Raw genomic sequence first — 22,215 nt, forward strand, 5'->3', positions numbered from 1 at the left:
GATCTGAAGATCACTTAGTGATAGCAAAGATTCTGGCATACTTGCTTAGAAGTACAACTGATGTCTTTGTTGTTATTTGATCAACTTAATCTTCTTTTCACAGCGTCTATTCCTCTTTTCAGCATATGACTGTATTCACATACAATGCTAAAAATTGCTTAAAAATAAAATTAAAAAATATCTCCAAATAATAAGTGTAGAATTGCACTTGATGTATTTTGTACTCACTGCATAAAGATAGTTAGCACAAATGCACTTTGTGATACATTGGCTTAAATTAAGTATTATAGGTTTGGTTCCAAAATCATTATTGCAGCTGACAGAGAAGTATGCACAGAACTGTGAGTACATATTTGTCTCCACTGATAAATAAATGCTCTTTCAAATCTACTACTATTATTATCCAACCTGTACAATAAACAACCACTATGTATCAGTGAGGATTTTATTTTTAAGCTATTTGTTGGATAGTTTTATGGAAGAAAAAAAAAGCTTCTAGAAGTTTAAGCAGTCCCAGTGTAAATGGAGAAAGGATAAAAGGAAGTGATGGTGTGAGAGTAGGTAGTGGAGTCATAGAATTATTTTCTAGCTAGCATTTGTCTCCTGTCTCTTGACAATATGCTAGTAGTATAGTTGTGCAAGTTTTCCTGTCTCTCTGCTATATAAATTGACTGAAAGTAACTATGTGTAAATACTGAACATAAGTAGCATCAGGACTTTGTCAGGAAAAGCAATGGGTCTGGAGAGTGGATCTTTGGAGTCAAAGATCTCTATGCTTTCATGCTTGTATATTCTTAGATAGAGAAAATGTTAATATTGTCCTTGCTTGGGGAAATCTACAATAGATTTCTTTTACCAGTTCCCTGGGAGTTCTGGGAAAATAAGGAATTAATTAGAAAACAAGACCACAGCTACCAAAGAGATACATAAATAAGAAATGAAAATAAGACAGATGCACACAATTTGAAAAACATTGTTGCCATGTAGTTTCATGCTTATGCTTAATCAGAATATATTGCTGTTTATTTTTTTTAGTTAAAAGCTTTAGCTGATGCTGCTAAAGAAGTGAATGGGAAGTTTTATGACAGAGAACTAGATTTTAGGTGTGCCCTCACTTTTGTGGAGATAAAAGTGATTTTGGCAGCAGCAAGGGAAAAGTTATACAGAGAAAGTGATCTAACAATAATTAAAAAAAACACCCAAACCCAAACCCAGTAAGATCCCATAACACTGTATTGGAACAAAATATGCTTATCTTTTTATTTACATTATTCTCCAAGGGAAATTAAGTCCCACTTAATTGATTTTACTTTGCCTGTGCAAAAAGACAACTATTTGGAGAAAAAAGTACCAACATCCATCAACCAGCACAAAAAATCCAGATTAGCAAACTGTTAAATTTGATGACGTATTCCTTGCCAGCTATCAGTTAATTTCATCATATTTTGAACATGATTTGATTCTGTAAAACAGGTTACAGGACGTAACATCTGTGAAGCTCTCTTTTTTCCCCCATGTCTTCATTTGCTTTTGATGTCATTATTCCTCACATTCACTGCCTTTCTGTGTATACAGGATGATTAAATTACGTCTAATTAAATGAAATGGCATGGAAATTCTTGACGTCATGGAATGTATTTTAATTTTTCTTTTTAATTCTCTTTTTATGTTCAACAGTACACTATGCAAAATCTGTAATAGGAATGATTTGGCATGATGAGTTTGAAATTCATTATCAGACTTGTAAGATGCAGCTAATTTGAAAACTATGTTTACCGCCTATCGCTATGGCTTCTGTCAGCAGTTGAATCTCTTAACACTTAGTCAGTGTAAGTCTCTGTGCTGAGCTACAGTTCCAGGAACAATGTGGCGAGATCAGAATCTCAACTTTCATGAAAAATGAAAGTATCCTTCTAGGTGTAAAGACCGGAGGAAAGACTAAGGCAAAAAGGTGAATCAGACTACTTAATCTGAACTTCTAACCCTTTTGTCGTTCCAGAATAGAAGAAAGAAGGGGAAAGGAAAATCTAGGATGCATAAAGCCATGAGAGCCTTATAGTTGAATGATCGTTTACTTCTTAGGGGCTCTGGATTCAGTGCAACTGTACACTGCTACGTGTGAAACACCTATCAATATTTAAAGAAAAAAAAAAATACTTTAACATTCCAGTTTACCTCTCTGCATCACAACTTTAACATAATTTTAAGATAAGAAATTATTTATTCCAACAACATAGTCCTAGACAACTGATGGCTACATGATTTTCTATTTATCTATATAAAACCTTGTAAATTAATGATACTGAGATCTCAGACAAAAGAAAAAATGCCAGATCCCTGCAACCTGTATTTTACATAAGATATGTCTAAACTAGATTTAGGCAAATCTGGGAATATCTGTGCTCACCTCAGGCATTGGGACAATTGTTGAAGCTTACATGGCTTGCCAAATCCTAAGGCTGTCATAGAGAAAAAATAGAGTATAAGCAGACTTCTAAAATAAAACTTGTGGTTGTGATGTGAAGTAATTAATTTGTAGTGGCAAGAAACAAAAAAGACTGTGGTTCTCTTCATGTTCTACATGTTAAATCAAGCAGCAGTTGAAATGTTTGAGCAGTGGAAAAGGAGGATGTCAACAATGTGGTATTGAGTTGATCACCACAAGCCAGGTGACGAGAACATCTGATTAAGCTTTAAGTGTCTCAGCATTTACCAGTAACAGCTAGCACCTTCAGTGAACCTTAAATAGGCTGCAGTCCTCCAATTGTTTTGAAAGCTTTAAATTAGAGTGCCTGGAATGTAGGCTGATTCAGTAGCTCTGTGTCATTTGACAGAGCAGGTATAGCTTTGCTGTCATATCAAATAGTATCACTGCAAATAACATCTAAATTCTAAAAGAGATCTTTTTCTATCATCAATAGGTCTAATTTCTTAAGAAGGGCATCAGAAATAAAGATAATGGAATTATGATAGTATGATCATTTTTTAAGTAGCAGCAGATTAAAAAAAAAAGGGTAGTTTGACTTCACTGAAAACCAGCAAAGCGTAAAACTGGAACAAAATATGAGACAAGTAATTCCTTGTGAATGTTCAGAAAAAAAACCCAAACCCAAACAAATCAAAAAACACCATTCAGTAAAACTATCGCTATTTGTATAATTTACCCTAGTGGCACACTTTGCTTAATATTATCTACCAGCTAGAAACAGTATTTATTCTTTTCCTGATAGAGTAATTGAGAAAGTATGTTACACTCCAGTATTAGTATTTACCATAAAAGCCAAAAGGAAATCTAGGATGTATTGAAATGCAGGAAAAAAAAAAAATATAGGCTTTAATATGGAAAATAGTAATCATTAGGGTTTCCTAATCTACTAAACTAAAACAACAGAGCTAGTAAAATGAGGAAGAAAGCTGTGTTTGACATTTTACTCATGTAATTATTGTGACATTTTTATACTTCATCTCCCTGATTGTTTTTCATTTCCAGCTGATGCAAGTTTAAGTGCAAAACTTGTAACAGTGAATTCCATTTGCTATTTGCTGGGATATTTTTTTGGTTTGTTTTTTGGGTTTTTTTAAACTCTCTTTAGGTGCAAATTCCCCAAATGTCAGACTTTCAGGATGCTGAAATTTGTGTATTACACTACTATAAGTAGTCACTAGCATAACAGAGCCCTGACACTCCCAAACCCAGTATTTCCAGCCCCATGTAAATACCACGATACAAATGGATTATGTTAAGGAGGTTTGTTCATTATTATTACTACAAAATATGGCCATATATAGCTCATGCTTTACATAATAACTTCCCATAATTCTTTATTAATTACATATATACTAAACATACTCTGATTTACCTTAAGTCCATTTTTTTTTCTTAAGTGTTCTGAAGAATTAACTGAAAAATGTTAAGCAAACTGTTGCAAAACTAAAGAATGAAAAACTGCCATCGGTAACATATCTGATACAGTTGTATTAAAAAGCCAAAAGAGGATTATAGCTTGTATGGAGCTGATTACTCTCACTTGCATTTCTGGGTTCTCTTCTGTTAGAAGTTGCTAAAATACATTGCATAATCAAAATATGACATAATTTTTCAATTAATAATGAGAAATCCTTTGGATAAAACTACTTATTCATAAACCAGGAGATACATGTCTAAATAATCATGCAGTATCATGCACTGTGGCGGGATACTGTTTTGCAAATCTAAGGAAAAAGTCAGCAGATATAGAGTATCTTCTGAGATGCTCTCAGCTGTATATACATCTCTATGACAAAAAGAGTGCCCAACAGAAACCACAACCTCAGTTCCTCTGTTTTTATTGTTATACTTGTTATATTTTCTGTCTGGAAAGGTGAGACACCAGAGAGATGCCAGTGGGATTTTTCCTTCCCTTTTCTATCATTTATGTTTATGGCTTTAAGAAAGACTTCTAGTAGAAAGCCTTCTGGTTTTGAGAGAAATTGAGAAATTATTCCAGCAGCTTCCACATTGTACTTCTACTGCTTTTTTCTTCCAGGGAGGCGTCACACATAACAGATTTTAGAGATGATACTTTAGAGACAAGAGTAGCACCTAGTCCAGCAGGAAAGGAAGATCCAGTGCTGCTGTTGAGAGAACAGATGCACGTTTCCCCCAAAAGAAAGTGTGCTACTGAAGAGAAATAGATGCAGCTGACAAAAATCAGTGCCATCCTTTTTTATTATGAATATTTGGCAGTGTTAGGGTAGTGGTAGGACAGTGATCTTAAAGGTCTTTTTTAACAAAAATGATTCTGTGATTCTACATAACGTAACTGCAAATCTGAAGATAGCTATGAATATTTAGAAAATCCGATTCAGATGTTTGTAGAGGGATAAATCTAATAATTAAATTAAATGATAACAAAAGTAATACATACATAATAAATATAGTTTACCTATTCAAATCAATGCTAACATCCCATGAGTCTTAATTAGACAGAATAGTTGGTATAAAAACCATGGCTTTCTTTAAATTTTAGAGGTCTTCTATTAATACCTCAATTTTAACATCACAGGGAGTATTAATTTTTCATACTTAATGTCACATGCAGTATTGATGAGTGGCTACAGTAATAACTTTAGTCCTATTACAGAAACTTAATTGTTCAAGTAGTTGCACTGAAATAAATGAGATGAAAGAGGTAAATGATCACGAAAATGACTGAAGATTCTACAACCTGTTGTCTTCCGTAATTTCTTTTCACAGATATAAAATTAGTTTAGGTCTCTATTAAATCGTGTGAGTCCTCATACTAGGAAGAGTTTTGTAAAGTGTAAATAACATACTGTATGAAATTAGGGCTTAGTTGGGACTAAGAATGGTTATGAATAAATGGAAGAAATGACATATTTCTAATCAGTCACATGTAGCTATCAAAGGAAGATCAGATTCGTAACACAACTAACACCTAAAGAAGTTGTAAAATGAGGGGGAATAGATCTTCTGGATAATATAAAATTGTGCCACACGGGAATCTATTGTTTTCTCAATAAAACTCCACCTATTCCTATCTTAGGAAGCTCATTTCTTTCCATTACTATTCAAAGAAAAAAGATAATAATATAGTATTAATGGTACAAATGTGTGCTAGCAGTCCAAACTTTAGAGGTAATGGAAAAGACTTTCAATGCTGTGTACAACTTTTAAGCAATTTATCAATAAAAACCTCTTTTTTTGTAACTCCTGAGACTCCAAAATAAAATAATAACCCTATTGAGCAAAACTATAAAATTTAAAACACCACGCTAGATAAAAAAATGTGTCTATGACTGGATGTGCACAATTAGGTAATGTACTTCCAAAAGTCCTCCCAGTATGTTTCCAAGAGAGTCCTCCTAGTATGTTTATTTTCTACTTTAAAAAGAAAACCAACCAACTAGACAAAAAAAAGCTCCCAAATCAAACAAATTAAAAGTTACATCTGAAACATTCAAGATCATAAAAACTCACAAGTCCTACTTTTAAAAAACATTCATACAAGATTTTATTTCTACAAATCTCCTTCAATATGTATCAGCCAGCCTGGCAATATAGTATGATCTGAACAATACATGATGCATCACAAAAGCCTTCAGTATGGCTGTACCTTTCATACTGTAAACTGCATTACAACTCCATACATGTAATTAAGTAATTTTCATCATCAAAGTATCACAGAATGGTAGGGGTTGGAAAAGATCTTTAGAGACAATTTAGTCCCACATCCTGCTAAAGCAGGTTCAGCTTGATCAGATAGTACAATAATGTGTCCAGCAGTGTTCTGAAAACCTCCAGAGAAGAAGACTCCACAACCTCCCTGGGCAGCCTGTGTCAGGCCTGTCTCACCTTCACAGTGAAGTTTTTCCTCATGTTAAAGTGGAACTTCCTGTGTTCCAACCTCTGCCCATTACTCCTGGTCCTATCACTGGGTTCTATAGAAAAAATCCTCTTGACACCTATCCTTTAGGTATTTAGATAAGGTCTTCTTTCAGTCTTCTCCAGGCTAAATAGCCCTTGGTCTCACAGACTTTCCTTCTAAGAGAGATGCTCCAGTCCCCTGATCATCTTGATCATGCCCTACTGGACTCTCTCTAGAAGTTCCCTGTTGTTCTTGAACTGGAGAGCTCAGAACTGGACACAGTATGAGAGATGAGGCCTCACCAGGGTAGATCAAAGGGGGAGGAGAACTTTCCTTGACCTGTTGGCCACATTTTTAATACCCCCCAGGATGGCATTGGCTTTCTTGGCCATGAGGGCACATTGCTTGCTTATGCTTAGTTTACTGTCCACCAGAACTCCCAAATCTCTCTCTGTAGAGTTGCTCTCCAGTCAGTCAACCCCCAGCCTGTACTGGTGCATGGGGTTGTTCCTCTCCAGGTGCAGGACTCTGCACTTATCCTTGTTGAACCTCATGAGGTTCCTATCTGTCCAGCTCTCAAGACTGATCAGATACTGCTGAACTTTAGCAGTCATTGGGTGTATCAGCCACCCCTTCCAGTTTTGTGTCATCAGAAAACAAACATGTAGATCTAACCTTAAAGTTTGCTGAACAAGCATTAGGTCAATCCACAAGAAAATATAATTGAAAGATATGCTAAGAAACTCTCATTTAGTTGCAGTAAATAATACTTCTGCCAAAGAACATACAGTCACACTTTTATATTTACATAAACAACAATAGATGGAACTAAAATTATTCAGAAATTATACAACAATTGGGTGTACGAGATTTCAGAGCTTATATTATTTCAATCAAGCACTCTCGGTCAATTCTGCTTTTAAGTATCTAAAAGTGCAAAATGGTAGAAATTCTTTGCTGAAGTAATTCACTCTTTTGTCATCCTTGGTTCATCAAGAAAATACCAGAGAGAAAGAAAAAAAGGCTTTCCTAATGATTTCTTATTTTTACTTCCTGAAAAACATATGTTTTTCCACTGAAATAATAAAAATATAAATGTCAGATGCTGTAAGGGCAAAGGGAAAAAGTTAGCCTAATATAATTTTTTCAGATTTCTGAAGAGCTTAAAATTAAACAAAAAAATATTCATATTCTGAGGGAACTGGTTTGACTTTAATTGCAACTCAATTTTTAGATAATTAAAATTAGCTGCAAACATCCCATTGGAACGAAATAAAGAGAAAAGTGTGTTTGAATTAATTTTGGTTGATACAGAAAAAGTATTTAAAGAAAAGGAAAAAAAATTTGACTTACCAGCCTGACCAAGAGTATATTCCTGATATCTTGTTCCTAATCTGTTTGTGGCTGTACAGTTATATCGTCCAAAATCACTATCAGATGTGGGAGCAATCTGTAAAATGAATACAGTCTGTAAATTTTAATTTCTAATCAAATATCAACATTTAAAAAAAGGTAATCAGAAATGGAAATATGATCTCAACCAATATGCAGATGCTTAATTCAGCTTGTCTTAGTGTATTCTGCAAATACATACATAAATCTATCTTTTTTTTTTTTAACTCCCCTTTCTAAAATTCAAATGAATAAATCAAATAGTCGAAAATGGTGATATTGTTCATCTTTAGAATTTCACTTTGAAACAACAAAAAAATCTAATAAATCTCTTGTTTGGAATTTTTTTTCACAGATGCTGTTTGCACAAACTGGTATTTTGACTGAAATAAGACTGAAATAAACAATGAAAGGTTTGAAAATTGCCAATTTCTATAGATGATGCAAGAATAATATTTTTACTTTTTTTAGTTTTCAGGATTAACAATATTCTAGATATTCAAGGGAAGAAAGAAAATGTATGCGATGTGTCTCAACTGTAAATTCAGGTGAATAAGGATTTATGACAGAACAGAATTCCTCTAATACAAATGAAGTTATGTGTTTGGACTTGAGGAAAAGACAGTTTTTTCAGTTCACAATACCCCTCTTGCTTTGGATCTGGAGAAGGTCACACAATATGATTAGCTCTGTGGCTTCTCAAACTTTTTTTCCCATGGCAAGAGGTTATGCTCATGACATCAGCCTGATACTATACAGAAATGGAGAAAATTATTTTCTTCCATATCTGTAGCGGAAGGCAGTTGCAGTTTATTATCACTTTACCCTTTTGCTTTGTTCTTGACTGAAGCCACACCAATTTTTTGGTATATACCAAAAACCTACCAGATAGTCACTTCAGTTTTTAGTATTAACTTGATGGGTTAGCTTTACGTTTATTTATTTATTTATATATTTATTTGCTTGACAGAAATGCTAGTTATATTTTTGTTCACTGAAATGGAGTACTGAGCATGAGTCATGCAAATAAGGTCTATTTTCTAACTCACAAGACACTGAGAGATAAATTAGTTTTTTTAAAAAATGCTTTACTTATTAAATTGCCTTATCTTTAAACGTACTTTACAGTTCTTGCAATGGTGCCAGACTAACAAACAAATTAACTGATGTCACTACATTGATTTCCACGTTTAGCCTTACCTCTAGAATCAGCTTTCTTCCTGTGCTGTAGGTCTTCAGATGTGTTGTGTTTTTTACTGGTAAAACCAATTTTCCTCTTCTCCACTGAACTGAAGCTGATGGGTTTGCCAGAACTTCACAGCTTATATTGATGGGATTGCCTTCCCAAGAATAATACATAGTTTGATTTGACACAAATGTTGGAGCATCTGGAAAAAGGAATACACAAAAATATTAACTGTTTTAGTTAAAACAAGCTGTATATCTCTACCAAGTATTCACATTCACACAGAAATTTCAATTGGCTGTATGAACTAATTACGGATCACGAAAATCGATATTTAGCCTTAAGTTTCTTACTTTTAGTTTGGTAGCTTTCTCCTACCCCGAAACTGTTTAGGCTGAAATTCTCAGGAAGATAATACCTGCTAATTATATTTAGCATTAACATCCGACACTTGAAATACATTATCCCAACAATGACGAAGAACATTTCCAGAGGATTAGAAACTTGTCATCTAGACCCTTGTATGACAAAGGGAGATGACTTATGAAGCTAATATATATATATATATATATATGTATATTCTGCGCATTTGCTGTTTTCATAGTGTCTTCTTTCAGAGTGGAGAAATGACATTCACTATTTCAATTTTCATAGATGTGATTTCTTACTGGAAATATACTTTATGAAGTCTTTGTAAAGAGAGCTATTTAGTTGTGTGAACAAACCTAGAATACCTAAAATGTTACAATATATTCTACTTAATTCAGAAAAAATATTTTTAGTAACAGTACACCATTTAGAATAAACTTTACACCAGTTCCTTATGAAATCATTAAGCTACAGACAAGCAAAAACAGATGATGCATCTTCCTTACATACCTGCCTATAAATGGCACATAAAACATATACCCAAACACTGAACCTGTCACAGAGAAAATTGCTGGTTTACAAACTGTGATTTTCAGATTAAAATGGTAGTAGTGACAAGAATTATCTGCTTTACTCACTGTTTCTCTGGATAGCAGGATCAGATTAATGGTCTCTAGAAAATGAGAACAAGGAGCTTTTTCCGCACTTTTATATATTTGTCTTGGGTAAACTGTATTTTTTATTTATAAAATATTAATCTGTAAATTAAAAAATCCCACTTCATATTTTATACATAAATCTATATTTTTAAGGATATTAAGAAAGTACTTTTAATAGTACTGAAACTCTAGGAACTTTAGCACTGAAACTCTAGGATTTTAATTACAAAAGAGAATTCTAAGTTACAGCTAGCATCATGGTATCTTTTTAACATTAAAAATAGAACTGTATGTATTTTTATTGTGATAATAGCTCCTAAATGTTTCTAGATGCATCTCCAGAAATTCTCTTCTAGTCCTCTCACACATAATTTAACTTTAGGCTAGAAAATTGCTAATAAGTCTATCAGAGACCAGAACTAATTTTCTAATTTTGTAGACCTTCATCATCTAAACGCCTTAATGTGAAGCCTTCATGATGACACCTCGGACCAGTGGAAGTCTATGAAGAAAAAAGCAAACTCTATATGACTGTTTCACAGTTAAGTATGTTTAGAAATCTCAGAATCCAAGAGTCAGAGCCTTGGCTTCTTCTCTTGAAAAGAAGTTAGTAGTGCAAGCCATTTGATGGAAAACTGCACAAACTGACTTCTACCTAGCAGCTTTTGCACCTAACATATTAAATATATGAATCAGAAATCTCATCAGTGTGTTCATGAAGCACAACAGATTAGATAAGCTCTGTCTTCCAATGCACAGTTCTTAAGTTCACTCAATTAAGGAGCACTGGCATCAATGAGGAAGATAGAAAGATATTCTATCTAAATCTGACTAACTTTCCTTCCTAGATAATCATGTGGTTTGATGTTCTCTGTTATTTAACCACAAATGTGGCAAACACATTTCCTATTTAAAATATTTTACAATTGAAAAAATAGTGTACACTTCCATACTGTGGTTCTATTCATGATAACAGAGGCTTTTAGTTTAGACTGTTCTCCCTTCTAAAAGTAGATTTTGGATGCCTAAACATAAAGCATTCTTAAACAAAAAGAGCATCATGTTTACCATTTCGAAGAGTCTGTGTAAAAAGATTTGCCCAGCAGTTAAAATTTCAATATAACAAAAAAAGGCTGTGCTAATGGCTTGATTCAAACAAATTATCCTAAATTACATGATTTTTATTTCCTAGTCCAGAATAGATTATGGAGTGATGGAAAAATGTTTCTTCAATGTTTCACAGAAAGAAAATAACTCTGGAAATATTTTTCACAGTAGAAGTAAAAAAAATTAAATTTCTTGCAAAATAAAAAAAATGTTGGAAGCAATTAGCTGATTTTTAGAAGATTTTATTTTTTCTTGTATACTTTTCATGACTAACTGTATTATATTATCTAAATCATTACAAAATTAGTATTTGTCAAGCAGAAACACACATGTTTAATAAAAAACAGAGCATGAAAAAGTAACAACTCTTAAAAGCCAAGGCTTTTAAAACATAAGATTATTTTATTTCTGTAAAATATGATCCCTTGATTCTTCTAGAATAATTAAGAAAAGAAATATTAATAAACAGAATATTTACCATGAAATTCTATCAACTGAAAATGAATTGTAACAATAGAATTTAAGAGGCAGATCTTCTCATATGTTAACAAATGTTAAGGATAGTTAAATGCAATACATGTAAAAAAGGAAAAAGCTTCCATGCAGATCAGTGATAAAGAGACTGAAAAATAACAAAAGCTTTGCTTCTATGTAACTTCTATGTGACTCAAAATTAGTGTATGCTTCACAAAAAAGATCAATTCAGGGTTTAAAACTGTTGTTTTAAGCTTTTGAATATAAAGTATTACTAGTTAGGATAACATACTGGACTTATAAATAGTTAAACACAGAACTCAAAGTTTGAATAATTTTTTTCAGAAAGCAACCCTGAAAATATGTATCTGAATCTTATGGTTCTCCACCGAAAAAAACCTAAAACAATAAGATGCAGAAAAGTATATACACTACTGTTCATATTAGTTAGTATTGCTACATAATAAATCATAGAATGATAGAATGGAGCACTGAAATGTATTTTTAAAGATCATCTAGTCCAACCCCTCCTGCCATGGGCAAGAACATCTTTAACTTGATGAGGTTGCTCAAAGTCCCATCCATCCTGGCCTTGAACACTTCTTTGAACGATGTCTCTGGGCAATCTGTTTCAGTGGTTCATCACCCTCACTGCAAAAATAAAACTCTTCCAGGTATCTAATCCGAAAAAACTTCCTTCAGTTTAAACGGTTGCCCCTTTTCTCATTGCTACAGGCCTTGGTAAAAAGCCTGTCTCCATCTTTCTTGTAAGCTCCCTATTATTAAAAGGCTGCAGCATGTCTTCCTGGAGTCTGTTCTTCTCCAGGCTGAATGACCCCATCTCTCTCAGCCTGTCTTCATAGGAGAGGCACTCCACCCTCTGATCATTTTTGTGCCTGTCCTCTGGACTCACCCCAACAGGTCCATGTCTCCTTATGCTGGGAGCCCCAGAACTGAACACAGTGCTCCAGGTGTGTTCTCATGAGAGCAGAAGGGGAAAATCACCTCCCTCAACCTGCTGGGTACAGGTTTATTTTTGTTTAATGCTGCCTAAAACATGAAAAAGTTCGTAACTATTGGTAAAAGCCTGAATGATCAAAGAGGGAGTATTATTTTCATGAGATGAGGCAATCCAAGGGAAAAATATATCTAGAAGGAAGAAATACTATATGACAAAAGTACAAACTAAACAAAACTCTCTATGAGAGTAGGATTCTATAATCAATTATAACTTTATAGTGGCATTTTAGAGTAGTTAATATTATGGCATCAGCATCAGCTAAACTCAAGCTGTTCATTTTCTCAAACAAGAGAGAAACTGACAGGTCAGTATTCCAATTAGAAGTGCTTCTGGATAACCTGCAAAAGAAGATCATATAAGACAAACAAATTCTGACCTGAAAACTCGCTCTAGCATTTGGAAATCCATGTTAAGTATAATGTATGAAAACAGTGATTGAAGAACAGATTAATCCATCACCTGTCTCATCCAGGAGGTAATTCAACTAAAAAACTTCAAAGATCCATCTCTGGTGAATGTTCAGCATTGTACACAAAATTGGATATGACAAACTACCTGATTCAGCACATGTATCCCGATCAATATAATAGCAAGCTAGTGTACAGAATCAGATTTGCACTTCTTAATTTAAGAACATAGGTTTTCAAACTTTTGGCTATTTGTTCCTCAAATAATTGTATTACACGGGAAAAATATATGACAGACTCAGGTTTAAGATGCTGAGACACTCCATGTAGTATATTATTGGAAGCCTCTCTCTTAGATGGTTAATACTGGCATAAGTTTGCCATTACCAAGGACTTTAATAAACCACATTCTCTAGAAAATCTAGTACTTTCCTTGCAACCATCCTGTAAAAGTATCTTAATTTTCTGTAACTTTTCCACAATTTGACTAACAGCCATGTATCTTTCTCTTGTATTTTCTCCCTCATATCTGTTTTACAATAGTTAATATTTTGGAATGAATAGCATTTCCTTGGAGATAAAGTGGAAACACCTCCACAGACAGATACAATAACTGTCACATAATCCTTGAAATAAGAAAAAATATTAGAAAAACTTAATGAATTAGGCTAGATTAATAGATTTTTATATATAATCATCCTTAAAACTAAGGCAGGAATTACAGAGCTTTAGGGTTACTAAGTTCCAAAAACTTACTGATATTATCACAATCATGTGGCTAAAAGTGAAAACATGCAAAATCTGCATGTAAAGTTTGTAAATAGAAACACAAAATAAATGTGTCATACTAGGTTTTTAATAGCTATGATTATTATTTAAAATCAGAAGGTTTTTTCAGAATCCAGCTCATTATTTCAAAAGTTTGAGAACAGCAGTTTTGCAGAGGTACATTTCTTTCATGGTGAATTACAGGAAACAACCATCTCAGTAACATTTGTTTCCCCCACTCCATTCTCTTGATTTATCTCAATATGTATTACAATAAAATATTGATATTCAGATGGACTATCTACTGATAGGCAGTTTATGCAACAGTACGAAACCTCTCTTACTGATAGCAGCACTAGTCCCTGGTAACATTGACTATGATAATATTTTTAACGTCCAAACATCACATTAGTTTCTCCATTTCCGTAAATTTAGACAAAATTTTATTTATCAATAAGGTATCTTTCTGCTAAATGCAAAAGATGATATTGATAATGGCACCTTTAAAGTTTACAAAGGGTGGGCAATGAATTCATGCATGGCTTTGGTGCTTGGTGCTGCCAGAGTCACAGAAATAAAATGTGTTTATTTTACTTTGAATTCCACATGACATTAAGGAATTGTATTTGGTTGCTCACTTTAAAAAAAAAAAAAAAAGAAAACACAAAACAATGTTCCAAAGACTTTAGTTTCATATAAATACCAGATGTGAATGGATAAATCTGTTTAAAATTATCTAAACCTGTCTAAAATAGGAAAAGAAATTATGAAGAAATCATAACTAGGTAAAAGAACCAAATATGTCAGTAGTGATATTTCAAAGAAACTGTTCACATATATCTGTCATTTTTAGGTCAGTAAATCTCCAAGAACATTGGCCATCAGAACTAGAACAGGAAGACACCCCCCATGACCTTCCCCTCACAATAGCAATAGTTTTTAATTTAGCTAATAAAACTATCAGGTGTTGATAATTACTGATACATGTTTGGATGGCACCAATTTGTGTCAAAATGTCAATTATTACATGAATTCCAGGACAGAATTAGTGGAATAATTTAGAATGGACAGACTTCTGAAATCATATATCAGATAACATATAGCCAAAAGTGAAGAATTGCAATGCCTTTCTCAAACCAAGATCCTAATCCTATTTTTTCTATTCCACTTGTAATATTTTCAGAAGAAAATCCAGCTTCCTATTTTTACTTCCTGAATTTTCTACCTGTCACTTTTACCTCTAAAACATGCCTCCTGTTGATATCTTTCTTCCTTTCCCTAATCTCTTGCCTTTTCTCTCTCCTTCCCCCTCCTCCACTCCCACTCCACCTCCTTTTGCACCCCTATTCCCCTAATATTCCAGATCATAGTCATTGTTCGGAGCAAGGAGGCTCAGACTCTTTATCTCTTTACTTAATTTTTACACACAGTGCTGTCCACTAATGTTAATAAGAAATATTAAAGAATAGATTAAAAATCCAAACAGCATTGCTGAAATGACTTTTTGTATCCAACTCTATTTTGAATATATGCTTCTTCTAAACCTATATCTAATATCACTCTGACCTCCAGTACAGTGTTCTCAAACTCATTTGGTATTTCCCTTTTACCTTACCTTCCCTTTTACCTTACCCTGTGCTGCTCCCAATGTGTCTGACAACAGCAACTCAGAGGCAGGCTCTGTGCTGCAGAAGGATCTGCCTTCAGATATTGAAAACAAAGCCGTATGCCTCAGGTATACTGTAAACGTTACTGGAGGTCTCTCTTTCAAGCATGCGCTAACCTAATAACTTCAAGATACTTTGACATAACTGAAGACTAAATATACCAACCTTAAGTAATGCTAAGTATACTGCAGTTAAGAGAGGAAAAAATGTTGAGGCTAAAAATCTGTTTGAGGTTTTCTTTTGTTCGTTTCAAAGTTTCAATATCACACTTATTATACCACCAGTATTTTCTTCATAATTCTCAGATGCATTGCTTCTATTTTGCTGGTTCTGTCTTGGAAGTACAGAGGACAAAGGCCTTATGGCCTCTTTTTCACCCACAGGTCATCATTGTACAATATTTACAGTTTCCATAGTATGAAATGACTTGTAAAACTGTTGAATTTTGGAAGTATGAAAACCTGTTTAAAATTTATGCATTAATTATCAATGTAAACATTTAACATTTTTAGCCTCTGAGGTAACTCATGAATTAGAATAATCTGAAAAAAACCCCATCAGGTAATTTTTTCTTGCTTTTTTTTCCTTTTACTTTTCACAATTGCATATGTGAAAAATCATGTCAGTAAGAAAATATGCTGAGGCATATATATATTAATAAAATGAGTAAATTATTAGAAATTATTATTTTATTCATTCAAGACTTTATTCTTCTATGAAAAGAAAATTAGTCAACATGTTATTAAAAATCTAGTTAAGATGGAATCAAGCTCATTTCAAGGTCAACAAAACATGCATTATAGAGCTTTATTAAGTAAAAATTTAGAGAAATTCCAAACATAAAGGTTGAGATCAGATTTCAGTTCTAAGGTATTATTACACTCTTTTGGGCTAAAGATTAGCTATATCTACTATAGAGATGAATAAAATATAATTTTAGCTACTTTGCCACATTACAACATTAGAAAAAGACAAAAAATATATTCATCTGTTCTTCAATAATGGGAGTTTTGGTGAAATGGTTTATGCAAGACACAATTATTTAAATAGAAGCTGTTTTTTAGAAGCTGTCTTATACAAAAATGTATCCTATTACTGAATGTAATATGCGTGTTATAGCTGATCATATTCAAAAACACTAGGCTTTGTGTACAGCAAAGAAGTTGACATTTTTGGACCATCCAACATATCTAGTAACTGCAGTATCTGTATTGAAAGTAGGGAGTTTTAACTGAAATCAAGTGATATGAAAATTGTCAATTGCGGATACAAAAGACTGCAAGTTAAGACGATTGCTGGGTAGTACATAAAAAAACAGAGACTTTTCCAAAAAACATGGCTTGATACATTTTCTCCAGTAACAGGAGCATTCTCCAAAGGAATTTGCACTTATTGATAGAGAGCAATCAGAGTGACCCACATCTTACAAAATGTGTGCACCTAGGAGTACACAATTAATGGCTATGAATACTATTTTAATGACAGTTTGAATGTAGTAAAGGGAAAAATGTAAGAGCAAGTAGAAAGACACTTTTAGGGATCACAGAGTGTAGATAATTACCAACTTGTTTAAATTCTTTCCAAATTAGTAATGCCATCAGTGTGTCATAACCAAGAATAAATACTATGAAGAAAGATGATCCAGCATGTTGAACAAGCCAATATTATGATTTCTCATCCTGTGATGCTAATCATTGCAGTGAATTATTTGTGGAATCCAGGAAATAATGTGTTCTCTCATAATATTTTTTTTTCTTTTAGTCAAGTCTTTATTATGCTTTTTAGGATTTCTTTATAACCTATCTATTTTTCAAAACAATTATGTATCACATAAAAAGATTAAAAACATAATGCAAACATCTGCACAGGAAAACTTTAACTTTGAAAGGCACCCAACAGTATTATTTATACAAATCAAGTTGTAATTAACTAGGATTTGTATGTTGAACTTCCTCAGGTCTTTCTGAAAACTTCCCATTAGAGTGTTTCCTGCTTTCTCCATTTTTAATCTGTTTCCATCATGAGTTGTTTGTTTTTTGTTTTTTAATAGAAATAAGTTATTTTTATATCTATGATAAATATGTAGATAAACACTAATACCGAATATCTAGTATTCATAATATATGTCAGCACATATGATTTTTTCAATCAGTTACTTCTATTATTATTATTATCTAATACACACTAGGCTTTATATGTATAATCAAATTTTACAGTTAATGACATCTTTTAGCAAACGTTTATATTGTTTCATGTCATTTTGATTTTTTTTCATGTCATTTGAATTGAAGGTAACTAAGCACAAAGAGCACTTTTTAGGAAGAAATCTTTATAAATGCCTCTGAGTTTCCTAAAACTCATGTCTGCCTAGCATTTACTTCAGATAACAGGCAGGGATAACTGTGACAAATTATTATCAAAACTGATCATCTGTTCTTGTCCTGGAGAACTGCTCTTATCATTAAGAGCAATTCCAACAGAGAACAAGAATCAAGTACAGAAGCTCCATGCAATGCTACTGTCAGTTTAAGTCTCTGATAGGTGTCAGTAAGTAGAATGGTGAGTGACACCAGAACTCTCTGTCTCCATTAGGTCTGTTAAACTGCACTGGCACTTAAGGATGTGATGTGAGCATGCTCCTCTCCTGACTACACAAACTGTCAAAGCTGTTAAAACATACAAAGAAAACTGCTGCAAATTTGTTAATAACTCGCAGAATACTATAAGCTCATTGATTCCTAGCTGGGAACTACACAACAGCACAAACAATTTGAAGTCTTCCTTATTTATTAATATTTTAATTTTAAAATAGTTATGAGGATTATACTAGAGTATTATTAAAAATAATTAAAAAATCTGCTAAAAGGGCTTATTAGTGATTACACAAAGAGCCATCCATACCTGAAAAAATTCTCAAAAATGATTTTGAAGAGAAAAAATTTTGAAGGGTTTTAAGTAATATGGTAATTCAGTACTTTTCAAACGTAAAAAACCTTGACAGCAACATTTATAATTACAATCAATGTGCTGAAAAAATATTGCTTGGAAAATAATACAAAGAGTCAAATAATTTATTCAATATTGACTTCAGATAATTTCATATCAATTCCCCCCCTTTCCCCTTTTTGCTACAACAATACAAATTAGTATTTCAGTTTTTGAGCCTTTATCTTTTTCTGAAAGTCTTTTGAGCCTGCAACTTACAAAGTTAAATAACTGGAATGAAGGATAAATGTGGCACTTGCTTGATAAAAGACCATATTTGTAGTTTAGAAAAACCCTGCTAGCACTTGTAACAACACAGCATTATATGGAAATAATAACACTGACGGATCCTTGGAATATGATGTTTCATTACAGAAGTTTATGACAGAGACTTTGTTGAATCTTAGAAGGTTACACTCAAGACTGAGATGTTTCTCAAATCAGTCCTTACCTTATCCCACAGCTTCATTAGCCCAAACATTTGAAGTTATTAATCTTATTCTCAAGTTAGTGGGTAATACCCCAGAAGATGATTTCAGATGAAATTGCTTCTGCTTAAAAACACTGTTGAAGGTTTTGTCAACTTCATAAATGACAGAACTACTCCACAGAACTCAGTATTACTAATTACAGAAGAACATGCTACCTTAAAATGTGCACGTTTAAACATGAATTACCAGGAAAAATTAATCTTCCATTAAGAATGTACTTTTTTTCTTTTTTCTTTTAAAACAAATTTAAAAGAGAAAATGAAATATTAGAACTTACATTCAATATCAAGGTACATGCTCTTTTGGTGCCCACCAATTCTACTTGCAGCTTCACAGTCATATCTCCCTGAATCTGACAACTTCACATCTTTAATATGCAGTGACGATTTTCCATGCTGCCCTTTGACTTCTATACGGCCATCTGGGCTCTGTTTACATTGATTCAGGAAAAAGAAAGGTTTTTATATACATATATATGTATATTTATGTATGTTTTATATATTAAACACCATTGATTATGACTGAAAGCATCTCTTCCCCTATGGTGAACTTATTACTAACAGCTAAGTAACTTGAAACTTTTTCAAATAAAAAAAATGTTCTGTTTCTAGGCATTATTATCAAATGAATAAGTACATGCTTAAAGGAACATAGTGAAGGTAAATCACAACATGTATCCGCTCACAACTGGAACAGTAAACTGTATATTCAAAACTGTATATGTTCTCATTTACTTTCTTAGGATGTTGCAGTTACTGAAAATGTATACAATGTAAAATGATAACATCTTAGATTGCAGTTAGCATTATTTGTTGTCCTTAAAATATAACTGTGAAACTGAATAGAAAAGTCCCCAAAATACTGATAAAAACACAAACTTAGACATGTATTTATTTTCATTATTTACATTTTCTGGTCAGAATCTCATACTGTTAAAAAATATTATCCATAAATGAAAGTAGAATTTCTGGATTTGATTGCCATGTCATTGCATGGAAAAATGCAATATAGAAAAATGAATGTAGGCTTTTGATTTTCTAAACCACAAATTTTATATTTAGCAACTTCACACAAATTCTTATCCATAACATCTCCCCACCCTTGCCCAAAACTATTTGAATTTCAAGAGTATTGAAAATGAAGGAAAACTAATTTTTTTTTTTTTTTTAAATTTCTATGCTTGACATTTCACTCTTCATGACAGAGCATACCTGAGGAAAAAGAAGTTATTTTTAATCTGGTTGTGCTCTATACTTGATTTTGTGCCTTTCGCAAACTTGCTTTACCTCTTTTTTTTTTCAAGGGAAAAAAAGAACTGATTAAAAATACTGGTATTTACCTACCTTCATTGTTGAGGAAGGTAGAAATGGAGGGAAAACCATTAACTATTTAATTGCACCACATTTGAACTTGAAACAGAGTTTAATGTAAAATAAATAAATATATACACTCAACTTCACTGCTTTTTACACTAAAAACTCACCAAGTGGCAGCTGATATTTGAGTGACTTAGCTTTTAATCCTGTTCAATTTTTTCCTTACTGGAGACAGGAAAAATGCACACAGCTTAGACTTTAAATTATTTGACATAAGACAGTCACATGTTCTGTAAATTGTAGTTTCTATGGAAAGAAAACTATTCCAATCTCATAGCAGAATGCAAGAACACTGAATTTTACTTCCTGTGGAAACTGCACAGTGTCGACGCATCAATTAAAGTTATGGAATTGTAATGCAGGAAGAAACCTAAAACCCTTTGGATTGGCAAAAATTAGCAACTAAGACTACTTAGCTATCTCTTTTGTGATTTCTTATGCTGAAAATTTTATTCTCATTATACTTTTAAAAAAGAAAGATAAAAGTTATGAAGTTACTAACAAACATGCTACAGTATTGAATGTTATGTTTTTTTGTATGGAATTCTTGAGAGAATTAAAATTTAGTTTATTTAAAACAAAACATTAAATAGTTTTCTAATTTCTGATATACAAACTAATTGTTTTTTACATACCTATAAAATAAGTATATTGTATGACATAGTTAATAACAGTATTATTTGCCTATAATTTGCTTACTTTTTTAATCATTAAGTAATAAATGGTAAATTCTTACCTAAAATGTATCCATACTTCAGTAATTTTATTTCTAATTTATCGTTGATAAGTTTTCCTTAAGAAGTCTCATTTAAAACCATAAAAAGACATGCTGAAACAACCTGTAACTATGAATCACAGATATAGTACTGAATACCGTATTCATGATTCATTAAGAGCTGCCCTCCTAAAGTACTAATTTAGATCTATACACCAGAGAGCAGTAGTAAATAACATGTATTTTGAGCCAAATTCTTAACGAGTACTTTCCCCTTGCACAATGCAGTGTCTTTCTCTGAAAGTACACCAACCTATAGCTGTAACGACACATTCACTGAAGTTCTTTCATCATAATTTTCGGAATTAGATCATAGATTATTCACCTACTTTAGTTCTTTGTTTCAAGCAGTAGATTATTCAAGGTATATTGAAAAAAAAAAAAAGAAAAAAACCCTTGAATTAGAAAGATTTCTTTCAAATGGTAATGCTTCACCCTCTAAGAAACATATATTAGGTACTAAATGTACCATTATGGTCAGCAGGATTCCTGTAAGAGGATTCCTGTAAGAAGACATAACTTATAATCCTCACTAAAGTTATTTTTATAGCTTTTTAAAAAATTTGATAACAAAGGAAAATTTTACTAGTTCAACACTAATTACAAATGCTATGATGCACTGTATAATTACTATATATTACACTATAAATAATTCCATACATTTCAAAGCACAGATATGAATGTCAGTTGATGTTAAAAAAAAAAAAAGAGACTGAAAATAAGCACAAAAGTCCTTAAAATTAAATAGTTTTTCCAGTAACTTCTAAATCTTGTTTTTATTTTATCTAATTATTTCATAATACTGCTGTGGAAAAACAAACAAACAAACAAACAAAAGTTTTTACTCAAAACAACTTTCTATTATTCTCACATTAAAAAAAAAAAGAAATTAAAATAAAAGATGTGTAGATGAGGTGCTGAGGTATATGGTTTAGTTTAGCCATGATCTTGGCAGCGTTAGGTTAGTAGTTGGATTCAACGATCTTAAAAGTCTTTTCCAACCGTAGCAATTCTATGATTATATGATTTACAGTTAGAGAAAAAAAACATCTGATCCATACTCTGAATAATAGGAGATTTTTTTGTGTAACTACGTCATCAATTCTCATCATCAAATATACGGTAAGAAGCATTTTGAGAGGGATCTAACAATGTCAGCAATGTCCACAA

The 22,215-nt window shown here is 32.6% G+C and overlaps 1 protein-coding gene across 1 annotated transcript in view; it reads right to left on the reverse strand.

Moving 5' to 3' along the window:
• NCAM2 (neural cell adhesion molecule 2) overlaps window positions 1-22,215 on the reverse strand; it is a 271,912-nt gene that overhangs the window by 65,031 nt on the left and 184,666 nt on the right. The window contains exons 11-13 of the mRNA XM_062006146.1: window positions 19,172-19,322; window positions 8,961-9,148; window positions 7,722-7,818 (exon numbers count right to left, since the gene is read on the reverse strand). Of these exons, the coding sequence (XP_061862130.1) occupies window positions 7,722-7,818; window positions 8,961-9,148; window positions 19,172-19,322 (436 nt within the window). The remainder of the gene's footprint in view (window positions 1-7,721; window positions 7,819-8,960; window positions 9,149-19,171; window positions 19,323-22,215) is intronic.

Source organism: Colius striatus, chromosome 1, assembly GCF_028858725.1.
Source record: "Colius striatus isolate bColStr4 chromosome 1, bColStr4.1.hap1, whole genome shotgun sequence".
NCBI lineage: Eukaryota > Metazoa > Chordata > Aves > Coliiformes > Coliidae > Colius > Colius striatus.